At 36.1% G+C, this 10,532-nt stretch overlaps 2 protein-coding genes across 2 annotated transcripts; one reads left to right on the top strand and one right to left on the bottom strand.

Moving 5' to 3' along the window:
- The first annotated feature begins 5,730 nt into the window (after positions 1-5,730).
- LOC119985887 (protein RAFTIN 1B-like) lies at positions 5,731-6,782 on the top strand. The gene is made up of 2 exons (XM_038830341.1): positions 5,731-5,869; positions 5,982-6,782. The coding sequence occupies exons 1-2, from the start codon at positions 5,822-5,824 to the stop codon at positions 6,741-6,743; spliced, it is 810 nt and encodes a 269-aa protein (XP_038686269.1). The 5' UTR covers positions 5,731-5,821; the 3' UTR covers positions 6,744-6,782.
- Positions 6,783-6,965: 183 nt separating this feature from the next.
- Positions 6,966-9,596, bottom strand: LOC119985568 (BURP domain protein USPL1-like). The gene is made up of 4 exons (XM_038829857.1): positions 9,573-9,596; positions 9,087-9,230; positions 8,014-8,028; positions 6,966-7,933 (listed from the first exon to the last, which is right to left on the bottom strand). Exons 1-4 carry the CDS (start codon positions 9,594-9,596, stop codon positions 7,172-7,174), a joined length of 945 nt encoding a protein of 314 aa, XP_038685785.1. The 3' UTR covers positions 6,966-7,171.
- Positions 9,597-10,532: the final 936 nt, after the last annotated feature.

Genomic DNA, 10,532 nt, shown 5'->3' with positions numbered 1-10,532 from the left:
ATTATTGTAGATCAACGTTTGATTAGGTTTGACCAGAATTTAAATATTGATCAGCTTTAAACTGTTTGAGAGAATCGTTTGACGTGACAAATAAGTGGGTCAAAACGCTTGAACGGATGGTCTCGCCAAATATACTACGGTTAGGAATCTCTCCGACAACATTCCCAATCATTTTCTTTCGAGGTTACAGTATGGTTAGATACCAAGCATGACCCTCCTAACCACTGTTTTGGTATCTTTTTTTCTTTTGATTAATTTTGTTTGTGCCTGACAAAAAAAAGAAAAAAAGTGGATCTACGGCCAATTTGTCAAGCCCTATAGACCAATATAGGCCAGATAAATAATTAGTTGTATATATCAATATTATTGATTAAAACATATTATTCTCTAAATTATTAAAAATATCTATAATTGTCTATATATACTTGTTCTTATATATATATATATATACAGAACTTCTCTCCTGTGGGACTAAAATACGGGATCTAATTTCAGCCGTTGGATCAATCCAACAACTGATAGTTTTACCACTCAATTTCCAGAACATACGAGACCCATTTCGCGACTTTACCCACTTTACCGTCAAACGCATCGGAGGACGACGTCCTCTCCTTCTCACCCATGCAACGAACCCGATCCTTCATCTTCTTCTCTTCCCATACAATCTCGATCTTCTCCTCATCATGCACAATCTCAATTTCAGAAGGAGGTTAGGCACGTTTACCTGCCGAGAATCGCAAGTCGTGACCTGATTTTTTGGGGAGGAAGCAACCCAGTTGATTGATTTGGGAAGTACTGCGACCCACGGCTTTTACGATTCTATGGACTATAGGTACCCGATTTCTAACTCCATCTTGTTCTGTTGCCAACTGTGAGATTTAATCCTTATTTTTGTTAGGGTTTATGTTATTTTGAATATCAATATAATGTGTGATAATGATTATTGACTATGATCCCATGCTCGTTGAATCTATAGAAAAGACTTCAATTTGGACCTTGTTCTTTGTTCGTGATTACTATAAATGACCGAATTTATTTGCCTATTGTTCTGTGTTATTGAATATGTAGTATTTGATATTTGCCCAAACCTGCTTCTTGTTTGCCTTGTGTTATCGAATCTACAGTTATGGAGGGCAGTGCTACTGAAAATAATGCAGTCTCACATATGGATATGGGTTCTTCCTCGTCCAATGATCAAACTTTTATTCCTCAAGTAAGGTTTGAAAAGATTCCTAAAATTGGGCAAGAATTTGAATCGTTGGAAGATGCCCATAATTTTTATAATCAATATGCAAGGGAAGCTGGATTTAGTATTTGAATGTGGAGTACTAAAAAAAACCCTAGTAATGAAATTACCAGGAGGGGATTCGTGTGTTATAAACAAGGGACTCGAGGGCAGGTAGAATCAGGTTATGTTCCTACACAGAAACGAGGTCTAACTAGAGAAGGGTGTAATGCAAAGATAGTTCTTGTGAAGTCATCTACTAGCCAAAGTTTCATTGTTTCTATATTTTACGAGGCCCATAATCATGTGTTGACAACACCAAGAAAAGTTCATTTGTCTCATCGTTCCATGTCTTCTGCCAAGAAGGCATTGACACAACAACTTAGTGCAGCAAATGTACCAATTCATAAACAAATTAGTATTTTTGAGACAGAAACAAGTGGTATAGAAAATATTGGTTGTATTGAAAAAGATTTTTATAATGCTCGACGAGATGAGATGAAAATGTACGCTGGACATGATGCACAAATGTTATATGAGTATTTTGAATCTGAAAAGGAAAAAAATTCAGCCTTTTATTTTGCAGTCAAGATGGATGATGAAAATAAGTTCACTCATTGTTTTTGGGCAGATATGGAGTGTAGAAAGGCATATCATGCTTTTGGGGAAGTAGTTGTCTTTGACACTACTTACAATACAAATCGTTATGGTATGATCTTTGCACCCTTTGTTGGAGTAAACCATCACGGACAAACTACTCTCTTTGGGTGTTCATTCTTGAGTGATGAAACGACTGAGTCGTTCCTGTGGCTTTTGAGTCAGTTATTGTTATGTATGTCATCTAGACCACCTAAAATGATTATCACTTATCAAGATCCTGCAATGGGTAAGGCTATAGCTGAATTACTGCCAAACACTGTGCATAGGTTTTGTATGTGGCATATTCTGAATAAATTTTCAGAAAAGTTAGATGCCGTAAAATGGAGAGACTACTATCGATAGTTTCATAATTGTATGATATCCGTTTCAAATGGATTCCTACTTATGTTAATTACACATTCTCCATAGGTATTCCAATATATTGTATAAATTGTGAAATGATTTCGAATTGTTCCATTTATTTTTTGTACTTACTGACATTGGTTATTTAATATAGGTATGTCTTCTAGTCAAAGAGTTGAAAGTTGTTACGCATTTTTCAAGTCATATGTTTATGTTTCAAGGAAAAATACGTTGATGGATTTTGTGGTTAGGTTTACAAGAGCTATAAAACGCCAAAGACACCAGGAGTTGTTTCTTGACCACAAAGACATTAATGAACAACCCATTACCAAAACTATGTTTGCGATAGAGAAGTCCATGGCTGCAGTGTATACTTAGAGCATTTTTTACAATGTCCAGGAGGAGCTGTACCAAAGCATGGCGTATATGGCAACAATTACCCAAGAATCAGAAAATATATGCCTCTACAATGTTTTGCGAGTTGATGGGAGTCAAAAAAGTGTAAGAAAAGTTGTGGACAACAAGTCAGAATTATTTGACTTGTAGTTGTAGGAAATTTGAGTCAACTGGATATATTTGTCGACACATCTTCGCAACTTTCAGCCGCAAGATGCAAGTTCATGGTCCATTGCCTGATATATATGTGTTGCGTAGATGGACCAAAGCTGCTAAGTCTTTCGATACCTGTTCTTATGGCAGCAGCGATGGGCGAGGTGCTTTTGACGCTAAAGTGGTTATGAATCACAATGCATTGCGTAAAATTATGTCAAATATCGTTGAGTCCGCTATCGTCAATGAAGAAATATATAAGATCGCATTTGACACAATGGAATCCCTTCAAAGCAATATAAACTCAATGTCTCTAAATGATGGAGGACAATCTTCCACACCTAGTATTGCTCTTTCGCAATGTGTCTATAATGAGCCAGAAAAGGTTAGGGTAAAAGGTTGTGGAAAGAACCTCAAAGGAGGAAAAGAAATTGCGAGTAAGAATGACAGACGCTGCAATGGTTTCAGGTTAAAGGGACAATCACATGATAAGAGGAATTGTCCTTTAATTCGTGGCATGAAGGTACATCATTGATTTTTATATTCCAAGTTGTTTGCATTTCATTTATTAAGTTAATTAGTTAATGGTGATTTTTTTTTTGGTTTTTGGCTGCAAGAATGACATATTGGAATGTGTTTATTTTGGATCATCTAATCTGTTGTAGGTTATGGATGTTGACAGAATTTGTTTATGGTATTGTTGACAATGATAGTTCATGTAAGCTATAGCTGGATATTTTTCATGATGTAATTTGTTTATGGTTATTGTTGACAGAGTTGATGATTGATGTAATCTGTGGATGTTCATTTTTTATGAGAATTTCAATGAAATGTGTTGATGAAAGTTGAAATCAATTGACATAGTTGATGTAATCTTTTTGATAGAGTTACTGTTTTTTTATTGATGAAACAATGGTGGCTATTTTTGATAGAGTTAATGAAATACTGTTATTTTTATTGTTTAAAGTCCATCCAGGAAAGGCATGATGTCAAACCAAAATCTATCTAAGACACTAGACAATAATGGAACCAATCCTTTCCTGGATGCACTTTAGCTGCTTCCTCATTCTCATTTGAACACAGCTAAGAAATGAAAATGAAACAGTTCACATAATGGAACCAATCCTTTCCATCATTGTATTAGCAATACATGGTAGTGCTCTTGACAGTAATGAAAGACAGAGAGAAGTACATAAAATGGAACCAATCAATGAGAAAAAACAAATTCCATAATCGAGCTACCAACTGAACAAAGTATTATCATTCTCATTGCAACACTGCAACAACTGAGAAATTTGACCAATAGGAATGAATCAGTTGTAACCAAAATAGCAAAAATCAACAGTTCCAAGCCCAAAAACAAATTCTTGTCTTCTCGCGAACTTGAAATCTCCCAATCGCGTCGAATCCAAATCTCTAAATGTATAAAACGAAATCAGTGTGTGGGTAAAAAAAATGAAATCCAAACCAAATCAGGTCGAATCCAAATCTTCAAAACGAGGAAATGATTGCATTGTTTGGGTAGAACACGAAACCCAAATCAAATCTAGACGAATCCAAACTTCAGTACGGTCGGGTCAGTAAGATGAGAGCTGAGAATGTTGGGTTGGTCATTTGGGTAGAACAGGAAGAGGAGAAGATGAAGGATCGGGTTCGTCGCATGGGTGAGGAGGAGAGGACGCCGTCCTCCGATGCGTTTGACGGTAAAGTGGGTAAAGTCACGAAATGGGTCTTGTATGTTCTGGAAATTGAGTGGTAAAACTGTCAGCCGTTGGATCAAAATTAGATCCCATATTTTAGTCCCGCAAGAGAGAAGTTATATATATATATATGTTTTTTTTTTTTTTTTACTTTAAACAAATCGTTAAGAGTTATTTTATATTTGTGTTATATATTCTAAACTGCACATAATTTATACACAACCTTCTCAAAAAAAATAATTTATACACAAGATTGTTATCCTCAAAACTAAGGAAGTTTCCAATTAAAAAAATTATATAAGTAAAAAACAAATTCACACATACATAGAGTTTAACACTTGCTTAATTGAAATCCTTCACTTCAACTTAATTGAATTTATTATATAAGTGATAAAATTTTATTTTTTGTTCTATAATTAATAATCTTTTATCACCTCTATATCTCCAGCAATTATATCTCAAAAATGTTAAGGATCCTAGTAAATACAATGTTAGTCATCCTATTAATTCATCTTGTCCCTTGATTGATGTAAGTGTAAGGGCTCATAAAATCTAGTAAATGAACTAAAGAGGTAGTCAGTTACTGAGATAACTGATATTCTTATCACTTCTAGATTATATACATTGTGCCCGTTTGGAATGGTCCTTCATTACAGCCTTCCAGTACCCTCCAGGTTCAGTTCTTGCAGCATTGGCGGTGCCCAGAACCTACAAACAAAATCACAAGAAACCATGAAAGTATTAGTTATTTCTTTCATTAGCATATCATTTCTGCTACTAATAAAGATTAGAAATATATATGAAAAGTATACCAAGAGAAGCAGCAAAAGAGCAACGAAAGCAAACAAGGATCTCATGTTTTCTGATTCTTCTTTGTATTGCAAAGATTTGTGGTGCGAAGATGTATCTCCAGTTCGTCTTCTTAAATAGGCAAAATGGTAACGGACTATCGAGATATTTTGCAAATATCCATTTACCAAATTAAAAAATAAAAGAGAATGGTACAATTGATGTGTGATAGATTAATATGGATCCACAATAAAATGAATAAAAACTGATTTTATAATATTTTTTACTTAACATTTCTTGATCTCATATTCATAAAAAAAAATTAACAATATTTATAATGTTTTAAATATTTATATATTATTCTTAAAATGACTCTTAATAAAAATTATATTTACTATTAGATTAAATTTAATATAAAAATTTTATTCTCTCAAAAAAAAAATTGTATTATATATCCTTCTGTATGATAATTGCCTATATGTAATGTGGCTTGTTTTCCTCTTCAAATCTGGAGTCGGAAAGAATCAACAGAGAGAAGTGGAAAGCTGATCAAGGAATGGCTCCTCATAAGATGTTTGTTCTTCTATATCTAGTTTTCTTCAAGGTAAATCCTATTACTTACATAGTTTTTTTTTCTTTTTCTTGTTTTTTCAGAGTTTATTATGTTTTTGGTATTTTTCGTTTCCGCAACAACTCCTCACTCTATCATTTTGCAGTGTGGATTAATGGTTCATGGAGACCCTCATCAGAACATACAATTGAATCCATCATCATCGTCCCACATGAGTCATGGTAGTTTGTTTATAAGATTTGATGAAATACATGTTGGGAGAATAATCAAAACCAAATTCGATTTCCTTGACCCTTCTAAGTCATCTGCACATCATTTCCTCCCCAGAGAGGTGGCCGATTCGATCCCTTTCTCATCGTCGGAGCTCCCAAACATTCTTCCACTCTTCTCAATCCCTCAAGGTTCCCGGAAATCTATGGTGATGGAAGACACTCTCTTTAACTGTGAACATGGTGTTATTCTTGAGGGAGAGATCAGGACATGTGCAACCTCCTTGGAGTCCATGCTTGATTTTGTCAGTGGCCTATTCGGCTCGAGAGATGCAATCAGAGTCTTAACCAACACTCACGAACCGACATCGCGTGGTACTTCTGACGAGTACGTTACAGTGGAAGTGGAAGAGATTCCGGTTCTTAAGATGATAGGATGTCATTTGATGCCTTATCCTTACACAATTTACGGTTGCCATCATCTGTCTAATACCAAAACCAAGGTTTTCAGGGTTTCAGTTGAAGGTAACAAAGGAGATCAAGTGAAAATTCCTGTCGTTTGTCATATGAACACATCTTCATGGGATCCGAACCACGAAGCATTTCAGACACTTAACTTCAAGCCGGGTACCGCCCCGGTGTGTCATATGTTCCCTGAAGGAGACCTTGCTTGGATTCAGTCATCAAAATCTGTCTAACATTCTCTCCAGCTTGTTGCCTTGAGTACTCTCATCTTGTGGTGATATTATGTATGCAATGAATGATCAGTTTGTTTGAGTTCATTATTGAATAATAAAGTTGTCTTACTTTTGTGTTTAGTAATCTGCCTCTGTGCCGCTCTCTTAATTTCTCAGTGTTTAGTAATCTCCCTCTATCTATAAGCCCAAAATCAATGCTTGAAACATGCAACACCATGTAAATACAGACAAGCAATAACATCATTCATTAGTTTATTTATTGATGAACTAAAGTTCATTACATCAATATTAATTCACTCTCCAACATAGATTTATTACATATTTGGTACGTAGTAACCACCATATTCAACTATGTAGAATATGTAGAGTAAAGCAACCATAGCAAATAACATTAAAACACAGGAGAGTGAATCTACTACTACATATCCTTAGATAGATGGCTGGATCCATATAAGGTCTCCTTCAGGGAAGAAGTGGCAAATAGGAGAGCTTCCTGGCTTGACATTAAGTAAATCAAACACTTGAAGGTTCTGATCCCACGTCGATGTGTCCATATGGCAAGAAACATAAGTTTCCAATTCATCTCCTCCTCTGTTACCAACGAGTTTCACCCTGAAAACCTTGGCTTTAGAATTGAACCTGTGATGGCAATCATAAACTGAATAAGGATAACGCATCCAATGACATCCAACCATCTTATGCATCGGAATCTCTCCGACTTCCGCCATGGTGTACTCATCAGAAGTACTGGTCGACCCCGGTGTGTGACTGTTTGCCAGGACTTTGATCTCAGCTCTCGGTCCGAATACGCTACGCACAAAATCAATCATGGACTCTAATGAAGTCGTACATGTCCTAACCTCTCCCTTCTTATAAGTGTTCTCACACTTAAACAACGTGTCTTCCATTGCTTTAGCTTTTTCGGAACCTTGAGGGATTGAGAAGAGTTTGAGAATATTTTGGAGCTCGGACGATGCGAAAGGGATCGAATCGGCCACTTCTTTTGGGAGGAAATGATGAGGAGATGTGGAAGGGTCATCGAAGTCAAATTTGATCTTGTGAATATTCCCCACATACAATTCATCCATATTTAGAAACATCATGTTTTGGTCCACCTTGAATGTAGGTTGTGGATTCACTTGCACATTTTGATTGTCATCTCCATCTCCATGAACCGATAATAGTCCACACTGCAACAGCATTCGTACACACAAGTGAGCTACGCATGGATTAAAGTAACCTTGAAAGAAATTAAGTAAATGGAAAATACCTTCAAGAACACACACTACAAGAAACTGTTAATTTTGTCACGGAAATTAGTGACGGATTTCATTCCGTCACTGATATTTTTTATTAGTGACGGAATTAGTGACGATATTATTAACAATCAATTTGTGACGGATTTAGTGACGCAATTGTCCGTCACTAACAGATTTAATCACTAATTCCGTCACAAATTTTCGCGCAAAAACCCTCCAAATTTAGTGACGGATTAGTGACGGATTAGTGACGACAACATAATTCCGTCACTAATATTACGGACAATAAAATTTCTATCACTGAATCCGTCACGAATATGTCCGAGAAGACAGCCTGTCATAGGTGTGGCTTTTTTGCGATGGAAAATCATTTTCGTCACGAAATTATAGTGACAGACAATAATTTCCGTCACGAATTCCGTCACTAACTTTTCTGACAAAAACTTCTACATGAAGTGTCAAATCATCAACTTTTTGCAGGCTATGTACGAAAATGCATTTCTGTCACGAATTCCGTCACTAAATGTTCTGACAAAAACTTCTACATCAAGTGTCTAATCATCAACCTTTTATCAGCTACGGAAATGCATTTCCGTCACAAATTCCGTCACTAATTGCTAATTGTTGTGACGGAAATAAAGTTCCGTCACTAATTCCGTCACTAAAGCTTCTGACAAAACTTATTACCACAGAACGGGCATTACCCGAGCCCATTTGGGCTACAATTACTGAGCTCAGTCATTTTTTTAAAGATATATGTTCGACTACTTTGAGGGAGAATCAATTGAGCATCATGGAGGACAATATTCCTATGATCCTTTACAAATTAATTATTTTACTAATTACCATGAAAAATAATTAATAGGCAAAGGGCAAATAATTATAAAGTAAATATTTATCTAATTAATAGAAAAATCGTATGAAAACAAAATAAAACTTAAAAAAATCTAATTAGGCCAAAAAATAGCGCCATACTCAGAGGCGGCATATTTGCTAAACATTTCAAATAGTGACGGAATTGCATAATTCCGTCACTACTTATACTAATTGTTACTTTAACTTCATTTTTACACTTTACTTTTACAAGAGAACGAAGTGCGTATTTCTCTATGTGTGCCATCGACCCACAACTGCTCCACGCCTCTACCACATCCGCTGTCGCCATTGCTCCAAGCCGTCGACGACTGCCACCCGTACCACTGCTCCACGCCGTCACCACTGCTCCACCCTGCTCACGCGTACCCGGATGAACAAGGACGCATGCTTCAAGCTTTCCTCCCTCACGTGGTCAGTATTTTCGATTGTGCTTCATCATTTTGGATTTGTTCTACTTGTGGGGGAGTTGTTCTGCTTATTGTGGAGTTGCAAGAGCTTTTTGTTCCCTCTGAATTTTGGATTTTCGTGGGTCTATCTGAGTGAATAAGGCAATTTTCAGCTTATATGATTTTTAGTTGCTTATTTAATGATATTATGAAATTATTTTTCCTCCTGTAAATTTTTTAGTCTCTTGGGAAATTTAGTACACAATTGAATGCTTCTACTCTTTTATTGGTTTTCCAATGGGTTATACCATCTCATTGATGATGGGCGGCATATGGGAATACTGTTCTTTTCCCTCATGTGGTCAGTATATTCGATTGTGCTTCATCATTTTGGACAAATATTGATGACTAACTTTCGTAAAATTTGGTTAATTAGTGATGATACTGGGTTTGGGTGTTTATGTGTTTGCTCGTGAGGTTAGGAAACCTTCAGTTTAATGTGGTTCTTTTAATTTTATTGTTGATGTAGATAATTTTGTTCTTTTAATTTTTGGCGTGTCACCTGCAATTGTTGGCACTTTACCAAGGAAAGAGGCTACTCTAGTTGAGGTATAACTTGTCTTTCACTTTGATTGTAATTCCCCCGCCGATCCTATTACTTCAATTTGCTAGACAAGTTTAAAAGGTACACAATGTTTAAATCCTTTATGTGTTTAATTCCGTTGAATCTGATTCTTCTATCGAAACTGTAGCTACAATGTTTTTATTGTCTAAATGGTAGATGTCTGGTGATCAATCGAGCGGAGATAATGTTACTCCATCAGGTCGAGGAAGACATCGACGTCGACTTGTTAGAAGTGGTGGCAATAGAGTTACAGAGAGTCAAGAATCCCCTCACAACACAACTGTTGGATTATAACATGCAATAAACCAATTAATATTTATATTGCATGAAACAGAACTGAAACAGTAACATTAATCAGAAACAGTAACATCAGCATATATGAACTCAATAATTGATGTTAAAATTAAAATACCAAAACCCGTAAACAGTTGATAGGAATAGTGGGAGCGAGGTACGCCTTTCACGAATCTCCTTAAAGAGAAATGTCCAGCCACTGGTGCCAAGCTCTCCGGACAGACTCTTCCCAAGATACAACGCTCCGCAAACCACTAGTAAGCAGCACTTCAATACTAATGGACTTAGACGAACCAATTTAGAATTGCACTCTCAAACAGATTGACGAAAAAGAAATCGAGACTCAGAA

Source organism: Tripterygium wilfordii, chromosome 19 (genome assembly GCF_013401445.1).
Source record: "Tripterygium wilfordii isolate XIE 37 chromosome 19, ASM1340144v1, whole genome shotgun sequence".
In the NCBI taxonomy this organism is placed as follows: Eukaryota; Viridiplantae; Streptophyta; class Magnoliopsida; order Celastrales; family Celastraceae; genus Tripterygium; species Tripterygium wilfordii.
This window is presented reverse-complemented; position numbering and strand designations above follow the sequence as displayed.